General features: G+C 42.7%; 1 protein-coding gene across 1 annotated transcript in view; it reads right to left on the bottom strand.

Annotated features, from left to right (window-relative positions):
* Positions 1-20,409, bottom strand: part of pgap2 (post-GPI attachment to proteins 2) — a 63,246-nt gene that overhangs the window by 22,223 nt on the left and 20,614 nt on the right. Inside the window, exons 3-4 of the mRNA XM_034177584.1 lie at positions 7,642-7,891; positions 1,600-1,706 (exon numbers count right to left, since the gene is read on the bottom strand). Of these exons, the coding sequence (XP_034033475.1) occupies positions 1,600-1,706; positions 7,642-7,891 (357 nt within the window). The remainder of the gene's footprint in view (positions 1-1,599; positions 1,707-7,641; positions 7,892-20,409) is intronic.

Raw genomic sequence — 20,409 nt, 5'->3', positions numbered from 1 at the left:
TTTTCGTCCAAATCTCAGTTACTTAAAAAAGGATCAAATCTTCTAAAACATGATACCACTTTATATAAAAGGCAACAATTTTTAATTATACACCCATGGTCTACGGGAGGGTATTTTTAAATGTCATATGATGAGAAGAGGATTGTTATAATCTGAAGACAGATAGGTGTCAACTAAACTTTTCTGTTTTTGCTCTTTTTGCTATGTTTGAAAATTGGAACAATTTGTACTTTTCACAGATTCACCCAGCATCTGATACAATTGGATTTTATTTGATAAATGTCAAGCTGAGATGTTCCTCTTCAAGATATAAATACCTAAAATAGCCAGTCATGGTTCACATAGTGACAATAGGCAGAGCAATACTGCGAATATTTCATTTTTTTCCACATTTCTGAAATAGGAGGTAACTTCAGTGTAAAAGATACACACCACTGCCTAACGGCTCAAAGGTACAAATGTATGACACATATTTATGAAATCTATAGAATTTGCTTGTTCTATAATATGTAATGTTCATTTGTATGTAAAACCGATCTCTGTATACTGTGTCTAAAAACTGAAAATGTGAACACTGCAGTAGCCACAACAGCTGATTTTGGCCCTTTTCAGCATAGTGCGTTTCCATGGCAACCAAACAGATTTTTTGAAAATAGTGTAGAATATGCCATGTAGGATATCCTCCCGTGATCAACAACAACAACATAAAATCCTCCTGTGATCAACAACATAAAATCCTCCCGTGATCATCCATCCATCCATTTTCTTCCGCTTTATCCGGAGTTGGGTCGCGGCGGCAGCAGCTCAAGCAAAGCCGTCCAGACCTCCCAATCCACACACACCTCCCCCAGCTCCTCCAGGGGAACCCTGAGGTGTTCCCAAGCCAGCCGAGAGACGTATTCCCTCCAGCATGTCCTGGGTCTTCCCCCGGGCCTCCTCCCAATGGGACGTGGCTGGAACACCTCTTCAGCGAGGCGCCCAGGGGGCATCTGGAAAAGATGCCCGAGCCACCTCAGCTGGCTCCTTTCGACATGGAGGAGCAGCGGCTCGACTTTGAGCTCCTCCCGACTGACAGTATCCTCTCATGATCAACAACATAAAATCCTCCCGTAATTAACACCATAAAATCATCCCGTGACCAACAACGACAATAACATCGTCCCATAATTAACAACACCATAAACTCATCCTGTGACTAACAACATCAAATCGTCCCGTAATTAACATCAAATCGTCCCGTGACCAACAACAACATCAAATCGTCCCATAATTAACAACATAAAATCATCCTGTAATTAAAAACAACATAAAATCCTCCCATGACTAACAACAACATAAAATCGTCCCATAATTAACAACATAAAATTATCTCGTGACTAATAACATAAAATCCTCCCGTAATTAACAGCAACATAAAATCATCCTGTAATTAAAAACATAAAATTCTCCTATGATTAACAACAACAACATAAAATCCTCCCATTGCTAAAATAATTGTTATAATTTTACTTAATTTTGTTCCTTCCTTATTTCTGAGTGGATTATTTTTAAAACTGATGTTGAAATCACAGGATGTGATTGGGATGACAGGAAGCATACCTCGGGGTTCAGGCTCCAGCTCCCGATCACGTGCCACAGTCTGCAGGTGACAAGCATGTGCAGCAGCGAGCTCGCCACAAACACGATGAAGCTGTGTTTGTGAACACCTGCAGACACAAAGTGGGACAGGAAGTGAAGGAATGAGCTGGATGTTCACGTTCTTCATGAAGCCTGAAAGTTATGCAAATAAAAGTAGCATGTCGTCATATGACTGCGCCATTACTTTTCACACGTCATCCTCCACAAAACAATTCAGAAAACAAAATAAAATGAATTAAAAGATTAAAAAAGCACAATAAAAGAGTTAAAAAAAGGGGGAAAAATTAAATAAAAAGAATAGTAACACAATATGCCAATATGCTAACCATATAAAAGAGAAAACAAGTATGTCTTAAGTCTGGACTTGAAAGTTTCCACAGAATCTGACTGCTTTATAATTTCAATTTTAATTTAAGTGAAATTTATAATGATTTCACTGTTTATGTTTCCTGTGTCTGAACGATACCTCAGGGTCTCAGGCCTTTCTTGTGCCCTACAACATACATTTATACACTTAGTTAAACCAGCTTCTGTACCTTTCCAAAAGCAAAGATATGTACAAAAGAAACAAACCCTTAAATAGTGGCCATTTTGGATGCCATCTTGGATTTTGAAGGTGGGGTGGGCATTTTCGGAGACTTTTAGTTCTGCATTTGGAGTATCTGAAGTATTAGTTGCATCAGAGTATACGTAAATCAGACCGTTTTTCCTGAATTATCAGCGCTTTATTTCAGGATTTTTGTGATTTGGGATTTTATTTGGTTTCTTGTCCTGATTATTATTATTATTAACAACAAAAGTCTGATTTTTCAGCGTATAAGTCAGTCAAAATTTGTACAAAATCTCTGACTTCTCTCTGGTTTGTGATGGTGTGTGTGTGGCAGTATGTCACAGTGCCCTGTGTGTGTGTCACCTGGTGGTGGCGACAGACATTTTTCTGGAGCGATCCTGAAAGTGTCTGTTATTTGATCGTTTGAGTGAATGCTTTTGATGTTTCATTTAACATACACAGAAGTAAACAACAAACAAAAGACCAATTTCAGCTTTAAATGGAGGATTCCAGTCATCCTCTGCACACCGTCATCAACAACCAGAGGATTTTCAATTTCAATTTATTTTAATTTATACAACCCCTGGCAAAAATTATGGAATCACCGGCCTCGGAGGATGTTCATTCAGTTGTTTAATTTTGTAGAAAAAAAGCAGATCACAGACATGACACAAAACTAAAGTCATTTCAAATGGCAACTTTCTGGCTTTAAGAAACACTATAAGAAATCAAGAAAAAAAGATTGTGGCAGTCAGTAACGGTTACTTTTTTAGACCAAGCAGAGGAAAAAATTATGGAATCACCCTGTAAATTTTCATCCCCAAAACTAACACCTGCATCATATCAGATCTGCTCGTTAGTCTGCATCTAAAAAGGAGTGATCACACCTTGGAGAGCTGTTGCACCAAGTGGACTGACATGAATCATGGCTCCAACACGAGAGATGTCAATTGAAACAAAGGAGAGGATTATCAAACTCTTAAAAGAGGGTAAATCATCACGCAATGTTGCAAAAGATGTTGGTTGTTCACAGTCAGCTGTGTCTAAGCTCTGGACCAAATACAAACATGGGAAGGTTGTTAAAGGCAAACATACTGGTAGACCAAGGAAGACATCAAAGCGTCAAATATGTCTCAAAAATCAAAAAATGCACAACAAAACAAATGAGGAACGAATGGGAGGAAACTGGAGTCAACGTCTGTGACCGAACTGTATGAAACCGCCTAAAGGAAATGGGATTTACATACAGAAAAGCTAAACAAAAGCCATCATTAACATCTAAACAGAAAAAAAACAAGGTTACAATGGGCTAAGGAAAAGCAATGGTGGACTGTGGATGACTGGATGAAAGTCATATTCAGTGATGAATCTCGAATCTGCATTGGGCAAGGTGATGATGCTGGAACTTTTGTTTGGTGCCGTTCCAATGAGATTTATAAAGATGACTGCCTGAAGAGAACATGTAAATTTCCACAGTCATTGATATGGGGCTGCATGTCAGGTAAAGGCACTGGGGAGATGGCTGTCATTACATCATCAATAAATGCACAAGTTTATGTTGATATTTTGGACAATTGAAAGGATGTTTGGGGATGATGAAATCATTTTTCAAGATGATAATGCATCTTGCCATAGAGCAAAAACTGTGAAAACATTCCTTGCAAAAAGACACATAGGGTCAATGTCATGGCATAGGGTCAATGTCAACGAGCAGATCTGATTTGATGCAGGTGTTAGTTTGGGGGATGAAAATTTACAGGGTGATTCCATAATTTATTCCTCAGAATTGAGTGATTCCATATTTTTTTCTAAAAAAAAGTAACCGTTACTGACTGCCACAATCTTTTTTTCTTGATTTCTTATAGTGTTTCTTAAAGCCAGAAAGTTGCCATTTGAAATGACTTTAGTTTTGTGTCATGCCTGTGATCTGCTTTTTTTCTACAAAATTAAACAACTGAATGAACATCCTCCGAGGCCGGTGATTCCATAATTTTTGCCAGGGGTTGTATAGCGCCAAATCACAACAGAGTTGCCTCAAGGTGCTTCACACAAATAAGGTCTAACCTTACTAACCCCCAGAGCAACAGTGGTAAGAAAAAAAAAAACGCCCTCTGAGGAAGAAACCTCAAGCAGACCAGACCCAAAGAAGCGACCCCCGCCCGGGCCATGCCACAGACACAAACCATGAACAATTCACAAAACAAATATACAGGAAATGCTGTTGGTGCACAGGACAGGAGGGTCTCCAGCACAAATACCACACCCATCTCTGGATGGAGCTGCACCTCAAACAGAGAGAGAAAAAACAGAACCAGGCATCAGAAAGACAAGAAATACAGTATAATTTGTCAGCATTAAACAAGAAAAACAGGAAATACTAAGGTGATCGCCGGCCACTAGCCCTGAGCTTCACTAATAGACCCAGAATTTAGGTAAAGTTGAGGCTGCAGCATGCTCAGTTTACTAATAAAATGAATTAAAATTAGTAAAAAGCATAGAACTATACTATGCCAGTATGCTAGCCATACGAAAGGAAAAATAAGTGCATCTTAAGTCTGAACTTGAAAGTCTCCACAGAATCTGACTGTTTTATTGATGCAGGGAGATCATTCCACAGAACAGGGGCACGATAAGAGAAAGCTGTATGACCTGCAGGCTTCTTATTCACCCTATGGGCACAAAGTAGTCCTACACCCTGAGAACGCAAAGCCTGGGCCGGTACATAAGGTTTAATTAGGTCAGCTAGGTAGGAAGGTGCCAGTCGGTGAACTATTTTATAGACTAGTAGCAGAACCTTAAGCTGATCTCAGAATCAGAAAAGTTTTATTGCCATATTGCCACATTACGAAATTGATGTGGTACTTGGTGCTAACATAAAATACAAAAAAATAAAATAAATAGAGCAGTAAAACAAGTAATATATAATAAAACTTTACACTATAACAATGTTACAAAATATACAGAATGTGTGAGCTAAGATAAATAAATGGTGATGATAAATGGTGGTGATAACAACAATGTAGAGTTCTAAAGGTTCTTGTTGAGGAGGCTAACAGCAGAGGGGGGAAAAACTGTTCTTATGGTGGGAGGTTCTGGTCCGAAGGGACCGTAGCCTCCTGCCTGAGGGGAGGAGGTCCAAAAGGCTATATCCAGGGTGAGAAGGATCGGCTCTGATCCGACCTGAACGCCCCAGTGTCCTGGAGATGTACAGGTCCTGAAGAGATGGAAGGTTGAAGCCAATCATCTTCTCAGCAGAACGTACAATGCGCTGTAGTGTCTGTATGTCCCTGGTGGTGGCTCCAGCGTACTATACAGTGATGGAGGTGGTACTCGCTGGAACAGGAAGCCAGTAAAGAGACGCCAAAATGGATGTAATGTAATCGAACTCTGTTCATGTCAAAAGTCTGGCAGCAGCATTTTGAACCAATTGGAGACCCCTAATGCTGGAGAGATAAACACATGACATCGTCCCATCCTAGACAGGATGGGACGAATCTTCGCTATATCTCACAGGTGGAAGAAAGCATTCCTCATAATGTCTCTAATGTGGAGGTCAAAGGACAACATAGGATCAAAAATTACCCCAAGGCTCCTCACTTTGTCAGTGTGATGTATGACACACGAGCCTAGGCTAAGCATTAGCTGGTCAAATTGATGCCGATGTCTCACTGGACCAAGAACCATCATTTCAGTCTTATCAGAGTTTAAAAGTAGGAAGTTTCTAGACATCCAACTTCTCACTGATGCAAGACAATCATCTAATGATTTTAAATGTGGTGAGATTACCAGCAGTTACCGCATGTATAACTGAGTTTCATCAGCATAGCAGTGAAAGGTAATCCCAAAGTGCCGCAATATGTGCACAAGGGGTGGTATATACAGGTAGAAAAGCAGGGGGCCTAACACAGACCCCCGTGGAACCCCAAATTTCATGTCACTAAGGTTAGAGGTAGTGTTACTGTACAAAACACAGTGAGAACGACTGGTCAAGTATGACGTCAACCACGCAAGGGCACTTCCAGTAATCCCAAAATGATTTTCCAGCCTATCAAGTAGAATATGATGATCCATGGTATCAAATGCAGCACTGAGATCTAACAGCACCAGAACCGTAGTGGTGTCTGAATGCACTGTAAGCAGAAGATCATTCACCACTTTAGTGAGAGCCGTCTCTGTGGAATGATATTTTCTGAAAGCAGACTGCAGTGGCTCAAAAAGATTATTCTCAGTAAGATAGTCCACGAGCTGCTGTGACACCACTTTTTCCAGAATTTTAGAGCAAAATGATAGATTTGATATCGGCCAATAGTTTTTCAATACACTAGGGTCAAGATTAGGTTTCTTAAGTAATGGTTTAATCACTGCAGATTTGAAACATTTAAGAACAGATCCAGAAGTTAATGAGAGATTAATCATTTCCAGCACAGTCGGCCCAAGAGTGGGCCAAAGGTCCTTAAACATTTTTGTTGGTATAGGATCAAATAAACAGGTTGTGCTTTTTGTTGACGTTATGAGTTTTGTCAGCATGCCTAGTGAGATACTATCAAATTCTGTAAATCTAGGCAATACCTCAGTAATGGTGCCCACCTCAACAGCAGGGTGTAGTGGCTGGGTCAAGGCATGCTGGGATATGTTTAATCTAATGTCTTCTAATTTTCTTTTCAAAGTAATCCAGGAAATCTTGTGCTGTAAAAGGAGAGTGAACTAAGGTGGTTGTCCATGAATAAGTGTTGCCACCGTGATGAACAAAAACTTTGAGTTATGCTTGTTTTTGTTGATCATATCAGAGTAATAGGACCACTTTGTAACCAGCAGGGAGCCTCTTCAGCCAGACTGCTCCTTCTCAAGTGCAGGACCAACAGACTGAAAAACTCCTTTGTTCCTCAGGCCAGCAGACTGTACAACTCCTCACCCAGGGGGAGGAGGAGTAAAAGGAAGACAGAGGATGAGAAGGCGAACAACAGTAGGAGCCAGTAAGACAGTAATGATCAGTATGTCTGGTATTTATATTTGCAAACTATTTTTCTTTTTTCCCCACTTTTGATGCTCTGTGTGCTTCTTACCCTGTGTGCTGCTATACAATGCTGCTGGAACCTCAATTTCCTGAAGGAGTCTTCCCAAGGCATCAATAAAGTTCTATCTAATCTAAATCTCAAACCCAAAGTGTGCAGGAAAAACAACTTTACTGACATCCCCCCCAAAAAAGACAGCTTGCCGTTTTATTAAAATTTTGACAGATGTCAGTAAGACAGCAGCCCTTTTCTTTATCATCCATTTTATCATCTATCTTTATCATCTTCATTATCTATTTTTATCACTTTTATCTTTGTTCATAAAGCTGCAGTAGAATAAAATGAGCTCACACTCAGGAAGGTGATTTGCGTTTGTTGTGAAAAGCAACAGTCTGGATTGGTTTCATGCAGTTTGACCAGTGAGGACCACGCCAATCTTACTGTATGTTTCTGTGGACGACACGTATGTGAGCAGCAGCAGTCCCGTGTTTTCAGCCACGCTGCAAACCAGAGCCAGACAGCTCAGCAGCAGCTCCGGCAGCCTCTTGGCAAAGCAGCAGCGGTAAAAGTTAAAGTAGACGGCAGCCACCAGGTAACGTGGTGCAGAGTGAACACCAATGCAACAGCGCCAGACATATCGCTCAGGCACGCGGCTGATGGCTGCGCTGATGGATGGAAGGTAGTTTGGAACCTGGTGGGAAAAAAAAAAGACATGAAACAGAAATATCTCTGTGAATCACCCTCAGGAGTCTGTTAATGAGAGCAGAGAATCCACTAGTTTAGTGGGGAAACTAAGACAGGAGAGAGACCTTATGTCAAAAAGTGGCCCTGTCAGCCAATCAGAATCGATTACGTCACTAAGCCCCGCCCGTAACCCTGCCCCTGGCTCCTCCCCTAGTCCCGCCCCTGGCTCCTCCCCTAGCCCCACCCCCAAGCTCCTCCCCTAACCCCGCCCCCAAGCCCTACCTCCCCTCCCACCCGGGTCTAATATTTTAATGTCATTTTATTTCATGAATTAAAGAACGATTAAAAAATACCTAGATCTTTTTAATGTATTAAAGAATTAACTAATTCTGAAATAATTAAACATAAATCAGTGTCTATTATTTAATACCCCTTTAATATTTTTAATTCATAAATTAAAGCACGTCCTTTTATGGTTTTTAATGCCTCAATTAAAAGGAGGAATAAAAAATACTGTATCTTATGCATAATTATGGGAGGTTTTCTTCAATTTAGTGATTAAACACGAATATTTTAATACGCCTTTAATATTTTTTAATTCTTAAATTAATGCGTCTCCTTTTCTGTTTTTTAATTCTTAAATTAAAGAAGGGTTAAAAATAACAGTCTCTCGGCTGCAACGGCTGTCTTTGCAGCAAGACGGTCAAATACCCACGCATAGAGCTCCTCACGGAAACATGACCCCACGGCTGTAATACCTGTTGCAGACGCTAGCTGTGTGTTTCGGAGGTGTGTGTGTGTGTGTGTGAGACCTGCGGAGCGGGGGTGTCACGCCGGATGGTCTTTTATAACATAGTAGAGAAGCTTGAATCTTTGGTTGAAGCTTGAATGTTTTATTACATCCGATTTCCTGATGACGGGGTCGTTCGCTGGGCTTGTTTGAAGACGGAAAAACAAAGTCCCTTCTCAGTCACGCAGATGCAGTTTCTTTTAAGATATTACCCGATCGATCAGGGGATGCGGGACACCCGCTGATCGGAGATGCCGCCCCGAGGTGATGAAGCCGGAAAAAAAACAAAGTTCCTTCTCACTCACGCCAGATGCAGTTTCTTTTAAGATATTACCCGATCGATCACGGGCTGCGGGACACCCGCTGATCGGAGATGCCGCCCCGAGGTGATGAAGCCGGAAAAAACAAAGTTTCTTCTCAGTCACGTCCGTGGGAAGGAGTCACCGCTCATTTCCACTACGACCGGTGTAGAGTGAAGGCGCCTGGACCCCGCGATGGGTATAAAATAGAATTAATTTGCGGAAAAAAAAAGAAAAAAAAAAAATCCTGAAAAACCATGTTGTTTAATTAAGTTTTCTTGTCTTCGAGCAGAGTGCGAAAACCGCATCAGCTTTCACGGTAAGTGATTTAAGTAATCTTTTTTGATAGAAATGACTTTTTAAATGATGCACGCCGTCTGAAACTGTGTCTTTTTTAGACAAAACCACGCAGACGGTCCAGAGTGCGTTCGGACCCGGCCTCGGTAATATATTTGAAATATTACAGAATATCTGCTTGCGAGGGTGCTGCTTTTTATTTATTTATTTATTTATGTTAATTCTAGAAATCAAGTTAGAGCCCCCTAAAGAAGTTCAAAGGCTGGAAGCCCCGACTTCATCACACAGATGTAAGTACACCGACCGAAATTAAATCACGGTTAAAACTCTGGAATAACCCGATTTTTTCTGTCACAGCCCGTGGAGAAGCGGGTCAGCGGCAGAGAACCGTAAAACGATCCACGGATTTACACGGTAAGGAGTCGGAGTTTATGTATTTATTTATTTTAAATATTTAATAACTAACGATTTTCTCTTTTTTCAGCACGCGGTGGAGGGAGCCGGTCTATTTTCCACCGAGACGCAAGGCTCGAAGATATTCTGAGATGGGATTAATCTCATCTAGTAACTTTTTTGAAAATGTGTATTCTGTTTTTTTTTTCTTATTCCGATGGAACGGGAGAATTCATTTTGAAGAGGTATATTAATTGATTTTGAAGAGGTATATTAACTGATTTTCTTGAGGTAGATTCATCCTGGTACGGCTTTTAAAAGATGGAAGGAGAGAATTCAGGTCGGGAAAATAACTTCGGACGTGTATTGGATTTAAACGCTTCAATAATCGACTCAGCGGGGAGCACTCCTGGAACAGATGGTCCATTACCCGAGGCGTTAAATTCACCGCCTCGAAATAACATCGAGTCCGGAGAGAGACTTTTAAGCCGTGTTCGTTTAACACCGCTAAATGATGCTCTTAACAATTTGGCGGCTGAACGAGAATCGGAAGAAATTAACCCCTACATCATTTCTACGATTAATGCTATAAATTCGACGGTCCAGTCTGATACTGAAGATACTGAAGAGCCCCCTGACCCCCCGCACACCCCGCCTCCAGACGAGTTCGGTCCCGCGGCATTGAACCAGGTACGTTTGACTCCTCTAAATAACGCCGTAAACCTCCTCGCGTGTGAAGTTAATCCTCACGTCCAATCCGCGGTGGATGAATTAAATCAAATGCCTAACGACGCGCGCGTTTTTTCACCTTTAAGAAGTCCCTCCCCGCGCAATGCGCACGGAGAAGAGATTTTAAACAGAGCTCGTTTAACCCCGATAAACACTCTCCCATGACGGGCGGTGGGGCTGCTAACGTCATCAGGAGACCTGCTTTTAACAATATCGAAATCAGGCAGCCTCTAAATTTCCAGCGCGTCAATGAAATTCCCGACTACGCGGAATTTTATCGTAACGTCGTAGGGACTCTTCAGAACTCGGTCGAAAAGGCTTTAACACACGCCAGGGCCGGGGACTTTATCCAAATGGAGATTCGTGGGGACTCAGTCTACAACGAGGCCGCTTTGATCAGCTCATATAACGACGCGGGCGATGTGACAGGCTTCGAGAATCTGCTAGAACGATTGATACAATCGAATTCCAACGTTTTATCTGACGAGTCTCTGGAATTAGTGGTCCAAGTCATCCGCAACCAGAACGGCGCGGGGAAGCGCAGAATAGATGACCTCCTCCATCACGAGGTTCTGAGGAAAAAATCCAAATGCCTTAATATCGTGTATAATTCTGACAACAGTTTATGTTTCGCGATAAACCTCGTTCAGTTATTGAATCCTCATCTGACTACGCACGAGGCGGAGCAGCGCGGGCAGGCGTTACAAGTTAGCGTCGGATTATCGGCTGCTACGCCGGTATCTTTAGAGCAGGTGGGAAAATTTGAAAATGTTCTGGGTTGTAAAATTGTGGTGTTTTTCAGAGCTGAAGGGGAGAGAAAGCTGACAAAATTCCAGACAGGAATACCGGCGCTGCAGAAAACTCTTTTCGTTTTTCTGTTTAATAATCATTTTTACGGAATCACAGATTTAAAGAGATTTTTGGGAGTGAAATATGTATGTGAGTTTTGCTTTGAGGGGCACAATAACCCCGCCTCCCATAATTGTCCGTCATATTGTAAAATTTGTGAATCCACGCAGTGTTACGAGAAAAATAACCCGTATTCTGCAGCGAATGTAACAAGAAGTGTCGCTCGCCTGCCTGTTACAGCCTGCATAAACAGCCGAAGTATCGTCCTTCCGCCGGTAAGTTCGTTAATGTGTGTGATAACAGAAAAAAATGCTCTCGATGTAAACGCGAGTATTACATAGCGTTTTCTAAAAACAGCGCTCCGCACGTGTGTAAGCAGAAGAGGTGTCATATATGCGGCGAGGCTCTCCAGGAGCTGAGCGAGGGTCACCTCTGTTATATGACGCCAGTCAAAGCTGAAGAGACGCATTCAGAGAAATATGTTTTTTATGACTTTGAAACGTATGTCGATAACGGGGAACACGTACCGTTTTACGTCAGCGCTGTAACAAAGACGGGTGATTTTTGGAGCGCATGGGGGACAGACTGCGTAGCCCGCTTCTTTAAACATTTTAGAACGAGAAAATTCAAGGAATACGTGTTCATCGCTCACAACTCAAAAGGTTTTGACGGCTATTTGCTTCTAAAGTATTTAGTCCAGCAGGGCGTAACCCCCGCTGTGATTATGACCGGGAGTAAACTATTACTCATGACAGACGCCGCCTTTAAACAGAAATATATAGATTTGTTATCTTTCCTTACAATGCGCTTATCTCAGATGCCTAAAGCCCTGGGAATCCGGCTGAAAGACGAAATTGTCCGCAAAGGTTACTTTCCGCACCTGTTCAGTTCAGAAAAAAATCTGAACTATGTCGGCCCGTACCCTGACTCTGCGGCTTACGGGGTCGCAAATATGTCAGAGGAAGAAAGAGAGGAATTTAACGCGTGGTACGTGCGCAAAAAAAAACGCAATTTTCGATTTTAAAGCCGAGGCCGTTATGTATTGTGATAACGATACAAAAATCCTGGCTGCAGCCTGCTCCAAATTTATGTCTGAATTCATCGCTGAAACACGCGTGGATCCTTTTACCTGCGTTACAATCGCCTCGGCGTGTATGAAAGTCTTCCAAACTAACTTTCTTGCTCCAAAAACGCTGGCGATCCCCTCCGCCGACAATTATAGAACGAAGCATAAAAAATATTCGGACGTGGCCGTGCAGTGGTTAGAATGGGTTGCTGAGACGCAAAACATTATCATCGATCACGCTCTAAACAGAGGCGAGAAAAAAATAGGAGGTTATTATGTTGATGGGTATGCTCAGATTGACGGGTGGATAAAAGTGTGGGAGTTTCTCGGGTGTTTTTACCATGGGTGTGCAACGTGTTTTACACAGCACGAAATAAACCCTCTCACAAACATCTCATTTGGAGAGCTCCACGCAGCGTGTCAGAAAAAAATAGCCTTTCTGCGGGCTATGCCGGGCGTCACCCTCAGCGTAATTTGGGAACATCAGTGGCTTGAAATGAGGCTGAGGGATGAGAGCGTTCGGCGTTTCCTTGTCCGCAGGGGGTTACCGTCGCCCCTCGAACCTCGCGACGCTTTATACGGAGGTCGGACTTGCGCGTCCCGTTTGAGGTACACGGCTAAGCAAGATGAGAGGGTCTATTACGTCGACGTGACCTCGCTGTATCCTTACGTTAACGTAAATTTCACATATCCCACGGGGCATCCGGAAATTATCGAGAGAAATTTCCGAGACCCCAGGACTTATTTCGGGCTCATTAAAGCCGTCGTGTATCCGCCCCGGGGGCTAAAATTCCCCGTCCTCCCACACAGAACTCCTCACGGTAAACTGGTGTTTACTCTGTGTCGCACCTGCGCTGATGAAAATAATCAAGCTGGAGCGTGCACACACAGTCAGCAGCAGAGAGCTCTGTCTGGGACTTGGACGACCCCGGAATTCCACAAAGCTCTGGATACAGGCTAAGTTGTAGCTAAGATTTTTGAAGTCTGGCATTTTGAGGAAAAAAGTGATAAAATCTTTGAGGGGTACATAAACACCTTCTTAAAACACAAGCAGGAAGCCTCTGGTTTCCCTCCCGAATTTGATAAAGACCCCGAGAGCAGAGAAAAATATGTCACGGACTACTGGCTGAATCAGAAGATTCGTTTAGACCCAGAAAAAAATCAGTCACAATCCGGCAAAACGACAGATGGCTAAGATCTGCCTCAACTCCTGGGGGAAATTCGCCCAGAGGTCAAATCTGACGCAGATCGCGCTCGTTAAAAACGCAGACGATCTGTTCAGGTATCTGTTTTCTGAAGAGTACGAGGTCACATATCTAACATTCCTCAGCAGTCAGGCGGCTATGGTTCAATGGAGGTACGGCCCGCGGTACGTCAGCCGACCGGGTAAAGCCGTCAATATTTTCATCGCAGCATTTACAACGGCGTACGCGCGTTTGACCTTGTACGGTTTTATGGAGGCTGTGGCAAATCCTGACAGGATTCTGTATTATGATACCGATAGCCTGATTTACGTTTGTAGGCGGGGTGAAACCCCGCTGCCTACCGGTAATTATCTGGGGCAGCTCACCGACGAGTTGAACGGCGACGTCATCACAGAGTTTGCAGCAGCGGGGCCTAAAAGTTACGCATATAAAACCGTACGAGGTAAAACGGTCATGCGTGTGAAGGGGATCACTCAAACCCACGAGAGCTGTCAGAAAATAAACTTTGACAGCGTCAAAGATCTGGTCGAGGGTTATATAAAAGACCCCGCCCTCGCTGCATCTATCAAAACACCGCAGCAGGGAATTAAACGTCATAAAAGCAGTTTCAGTTTGACAAACGTGTCATTTCAAAAATCCTTCAGGGTGGTGTATGACAAGCGGCGTCTTTTAAAGGACGGGGAAACCGAACCGTTCGGATTTTGAAACATGTCTCACTCGGGAAATACGGTGGAGATTGACCCCAGACTTCAGCCCCCATTCTCCTGTCTCATCGTTGGACCGAGTGGTTCGGGAAAGACTGTGTTTGTGAAAACATTGCTGGAAAATTGTAGCCACGCTATGAGATATGTGCCTGACAACATTGTACGGCTGTATACGTCTGAACAACCTCTGTATTCTGAACTGAAGAATAAAAATATTAAATTTGTAAGAGGACTCCCTGACTCATTTCTGGACGACAGCCTTTTCCCTGAAGGTCAGAGCCATCTGGTTATTTTGGACGATCTCATCTTTCAAGCAACGGATCATCCTGAAGTTGTAAGAATTTTCACCCAGTACAGACATCACCGGAATATGAGCGTCATCATGATCACACAGAACGTGTTTCATAAAGGGAAATACAGTCGAACCATCAGTTTGAATTGTAATTATATGGTGCTGTTTAAAAACCCCAGAGACAAGTTACAGATGAACATTCTGGCTCAGCAAATGTTTCCCGGCAGAAAACAATTTTTTTTGGAGGCTCTTGATGATGCTACGAGCGTACCTTACGGGTATTTGTTACTGGATTGCACGCAGGAGTGTCCAGATCAGTTCAGACTGAGATCGGGATTACTCCCGCACGAGTGGCCCACAGTTTATTTACAGAAAGATAAACGGATATGAGCTCTCTTTTAAAAAGGAACGCCCCCGCTCTTAAAGCGCTAATCAGAGCCGGGGCGAGGGAGCGTCACCACAGCCTGAAGACCTGCAGGCCAGAGCTTCTGAAAACTTTATCCGAGATCGCTTTGAATATATTAAAGGGGAATATCGCCTTGAGCGACTCTCAATTCCGTGCCTTGAAAAAATGAAAAGAGTTTTACGTCTTCTGGCCGATAGAAAAACCAGTTACAAAAGGAAGCGGGGAGCGCTGATTCAGACGGGCGGCTTTCTCCTGCCTCTGCTCGCCGCGGCCCTGCCCGTTATAACGAGTCTAATAGTACCCAGAGGATAATGGCGTTCAAAGCGGCGCAAAAGATGTTTTTACTGACTCCTCAACAGATGCTTCAACTCGGACATTCCGTTCCGCCGAGCGGAAATAACATCAGACAAACGGCGGAAAATGATTTAGACTCGCGAATGCGGGCCGTGCTGGAAGAACGTACTCACTCCCCTTATGAAAAAATTAAAAAGTATGAGGCTCTGCTGCAGCGCTATTTAACCCTGATCAAACAGGGGGAACTCGAATCACGCGTTTCACCCCCGCAAGAGACTCGCGTTGCTAAGCAACCTGAGGAGGAGGGGGTCGAGGAGGAGGAGGAGCTGGATGAGACTGTGACAGAGGTCCTGAAGAATATCCCCTCCAGAGAGCGTAGAAACGCTGAATATATTATGAAGAAATTGTCGGTGGGTGATACGTGCTGGAGTCCGTCGGGGGAATTTATTTACAAGGGGAAAGTCGTGAGGGGGTCTCACGCCATAGATCTTATGAAACATCTCGGATCCTCGTTCAAGAAATCGAGCGCCCCTACAGGCTGGTTGAAGTTCCTCAATATTTTACAGGAGCGGAACATTCCAGTGGCGTGCGTATCAAACCCGCAAGCCCTGCGAGCAGTTTCAGAAGCTTAAAAAAGGACGGAGCAGCTCGCCGGATGAAACCCTTCTTTTAACCGATTCGACGGCCAGGAAGAAACTTAAGAAAAAAAAAAAGACTTCCAACGCTGGGAAGGTTTCTCACCATAAAAGGAGGGTGTCGAATTAAAAACTGACTGGATATTATGATCAAGATTTTTTAAAATACATCGCAGTCAGACACGTTTTTGTATATTGTTACTAATAAAACACCGACTGAAACTCATCTCCGGCCTTCATCACTTTTATTCGGCATATGGTTTAAAAAACAACTTTCAACACTTCTCTACTTAATAACAACGATGCAAAAAACGAACAACATTAAAGGTATGATCGGGGGTGCATTTTCTACACATCCGGAACATTTTTCACAAAAAAAACATAAAAAAAATCAAAGGTCAAAGCTTCTTTCTACGCTTAATAACGGGGGTTTAAAGGCTGCAAACGCGATAAAACTTTAAAGGTATGATCGGGAGGCCGCTCTCACACATCCATCCTGTTTTCAGGCGAAAAAACACATTAAAAAAATCAAAGGTCAAAGGTCAACGTTTCTTGCTATGCTTAATAACGGGGGTTTAAATTATGCAAATGCGATAAAACTTTAAAGGTATGATCGGGAGAGCCTTCTAAGACGGGGGTTACATTTTCACACGGAAAAACATAAAATAATAGGAACGCCGGTTAACACAAGCCGTGACAATATTTAAACTCATGCAAAGGCCCTGCTAGCTGGTTACAGGAGGTATTGCAGCTTTTCTTAAGGCAATAACGATATCTTTTCACAAAATCAGAAACCAAATCATCGTTCGCGATAGTATTTTCGGTGTATAAAGACACCACGTCCTGGTACGACTTCCCAGTGGCTCTGCTATACAGATAATACACGCAGTGTTGTCCACATACGTCCGATAACTCGTGCTGAAGCTGTTTGTTGTGATACAGAATGTTTTTAACATCTGGGAGATTCTCCAGATATCGCAGGATGCTTTTAGGGTAGTATTCAAAGTCCGGGCTGAGGCCGAACGAGTCAAAAAATGTGGCTCGACCATTTTTTTCAACGGTGAGCGCTAACCAGTGTTCCCCCGGTAAATGTCTAGGGTGGGTGTTTACAATGAAATATACGGGAGGGTCCGGCTTGATCCGGAATAACTCGTCAGATGCCAAAACACCGGCGAACAGGTCTCCTATTAAGCCCCTCATAACAGCGTCCAATTCCAGGGTGTTCATCAGTAAAAATCCACAAGGACCTGTCGCTTGGAATTAATCTCCAGGAGAGAATCGTAACACGCGTACACTATCAGCGTGGTGGTATGCGGAGTCGCGACTCTGAATCTCATCTCAAGTCGCAGGGTCCCTGTGGAGACGGGGCTCAGAGCGCCGCTGTCCTCCTCCGGGTTTAAATTGAAGACGTACAGCGCATAGCCGAGCGCAAAATCCTCCCGGTCTATACAGAGAGGCAGGTCCTTGAGGTGTCGCCCAGTTGCCGTGTAGAGATTGTAAAACTCCCTGACAGAGAGTCCGTTGTTAAATTCAGGCTGGAAAGCTTTAGCCGGCAGCTGTCTCCCGTTTTGACAGTGCGAGGTACTCCAGGTCATAGTGTGCAAATTCAAACGGGGACAGATAAGATAATTATAGTGGGCGATTTTAATATCCACACAGATGCTGAGAATGACAGCCTCAACACTGCATTTAATCTATTATTAGACTCTATCGGCTTTGCTCAAAAAGTAAATGAGTCCACCCACCACTTTAATCATATCTTAGATCTTGTTCTGACTTATGGTATGGAAATAGAAGATTTAACAGTATTCCCTGAAAACTCCCTTCTGTCTGATCATTTTTTAATAACATTTACATTTACCCTGATGGACTACCCTGCAGTGGGGAATAAGTTTCATTACACTAGAAGTCTTTCAGAAAGCGCTGTAACTAGGTTTAAGGATATGATTCCTTCGTTATGTTCTCTAATGTCATATACCAACACAGAGCAGAGTAGCTACCTAAACTCTGTAAGGGAGTTAGAGTATCTCGTCAATAGTTTTACATCCTCATTGAAGACAACTTTGGATGCTGTAGCTCCTCTGAAAAAGAGAGCTTTAAATCAGAAGTGTCTGACTCCGTGGTATAACTCACAAACTCGTAGCTTAAAGCAGATAACCCGTAAGTTGGAGAGGAAATGGCGTCTCACTAACTTAGAAGATCTTCACTTAGCCTGGAAAAAGAGTTTGTTGCTCTATAAAAAAGCCCTCCGTAAAGCTAGGACATCTTTCTACTCATCACTAATTGAAGAAAATAAGAATAACCTCAGGTTTCTTTTCAGCACTGTAGCTAGGCTGACAAAGAGTCAGAGCTCTATTGAGCTGAGTATTCCATTAACTTTAACTAGTAATGACTTCATGACTTTCTTTGCTAACAAAATTTTGACTATTAGAGAAAAAATTACTCATAACCATCCCAAAGATGTATCGTTATCTTTGGCTGCTTTCAGTGATGCCGGTATTTGGTTAGACTCTTTCTCTCCGGTTGTTCTGTCTGAGTTATTTTCATTGGTTGCTTCATCCAAACCATTGGCATGTTTATTGGACCCCATTCCTGCCAGGCTGCTCAAGGAAGTCCTACCATTATTTAATGCTTCAATCTTAAATATGATCAATCTATCTTTGTTAGTTGGTTATGTACCACAGGCCTTTAAGGTGGCAGTAATTAAACCATTACTTAAAAAGCCATCACTTGACCCAGCTATCTTAGCTAATTATAGGCCAATTTCCAACCTTCCTTTTCTCTCAAAGATTCTTGAGAGGGTAGTTGTAAAACAGTTAACTGATCACCTGCAGAGGAATGGTCTATTTGAAGAGTTTCAGTCAGGTTTTAGAATTCATCATAGTACAGAAACAGCATTAGTGAAGGTTACAAATGATCTTCTTATGGCTTCGGACAGTGGACTTATCTCTGTGCTTGTTCTGTTGGACCTCAGTGCTGCTTTTGATACTGTTGACCATAAAATTTTATTACAGAGATTAGAGCATGTCATAGGTATTAAAGGCACTGCGGTGGTTTGAATCATATTTGTCTAATAGATTACAGTTTGTTCATGTAAATGGGGAATCTTCTTCACAGACTAAAGTTAATTATGGAGTTCCACAAGGTTCTGTGCTAGGACCAATTTTATTCACTTTATACATGCTTCCCTTAGGCAGTATTATTAGACGGTATTGCTTAAATTTTCATTGTTACGCAGATGATACCCAGCTTTATCTATCCATGAAGCCAGAGGATACACACCAATTAGCTAAACTGCAGGATTGTCTTACAGACATAAAGACATGGATGACCTCTAATTTCCTGCTTTTAAACTCAGATAAAACTGAAGTTATTGTACTTGGCCCCACAAATCTTAGAAGCATGGTGTCTAACCAGATCGTTACTCTGGATGGCATTTCCCTGATCTCTAGTAATACTGTGAGAAATCTTGGAGTCATTTTTGATCAGGATATGTCATTCAACGCGCATATTAAACAAATATGTAGGACTGCCTTTTTGCATTTACGCAATATCTCTAAAATCAGAAAGGTCTTGTCTCAGAGTGATGCTGAAAAACTAATTCATGCATTTATTTCCTCTAGGCTGGACTATTGTAATTCATTATTATCAGGTTGTCCTAAAAGTTCCCTAAAAAGCCTTCAGTTGGTTCAGAATGCTGCAGCTAGAGTACTGACGGGGACTAGCAGGAGAGAGCATATCTCACCCGTGTTGGCCTCTCTTCATTGGCTTCCTGTTAATTCTAGAATAGAATTTAAAATTCTTCTTCTTACTTATAAGGTTTTGAATAATCAGGTCCCATCTTATCTTAGGGACCTCGTAGTACCATATTACCCCATTAGAGCGCTTCGCTCTCAGACTGCGGGCTTACTTGTAGTTCCTAGGGTTTGTAAGAGTAGAATGGGAGGCAGAGCCTTCAGCTTTCAGGCTCCTCTCCTGTGGAACCAGCTCCCAATTCAGATCAGGGAGACAGATACCCTCTCTACTTTTAAGATTAGGCTTAAAACTTTCCTTTTCGCTAAGGCTTATAGTTAGGGCTGGATCGGGTGACCCTGGACCATCCCTTGGTTATGCTGCTTTAGACGTAGATTGTGGGGGGGTTCCCATGATGCACTGTTTCTTTCTCTTTTTGCTCCGTATGCATCACTCTGTATTTAATCATTAGTGATCGATCTCTGCCCCCCTTCACGGCATGTCTTTTTCCTGGTTTTTTCCCTCAGCCCCAACCAGTCTCAGCAGAAGACTGCCCCTCCCTGAGCCTGGTTCTGCTGGAGGTTTCTTCCTGTTAAAAGGGAGTTTTTCCTTCCCACTGTTGCCAAGTGCTTGCTCATAGGGGGTCGTTTTGACCGTTGGGGTTTTTCATAATTATTGTATGGCCTTGCCTTACAATATGGAGCGCCTTGGGGCAACTGTTTGTTGTGATTTGGCGCTATATAAGAAAAAAGTTGATTGATTGAAGTTGATTCACCATACCCAGAACCACATATTTGGGCATGGTTCCTAAAAACAGGTTCTCCTGGTTGCATA

The sequence above is a fragment of the Thalassophryne amazonica genome, chromosome 9 (assembly GCF_902500255.1).
Source record: "Thalassophryne amazonica chromosome 9, fThaAma1.1, whole genome shotgun sequence".
Lineage (NCBI taxonomy): Eukaryota > Metazoa > Chordata > Actinopteri > Batrachoidiformes > Batrachoididae > Thalassophryne > Thalassophryne amazonica.
Note: the sequence above shows the minus strand (reverse complement) of the source record. Positions and strands in the feature narration are given on the sequence as shown.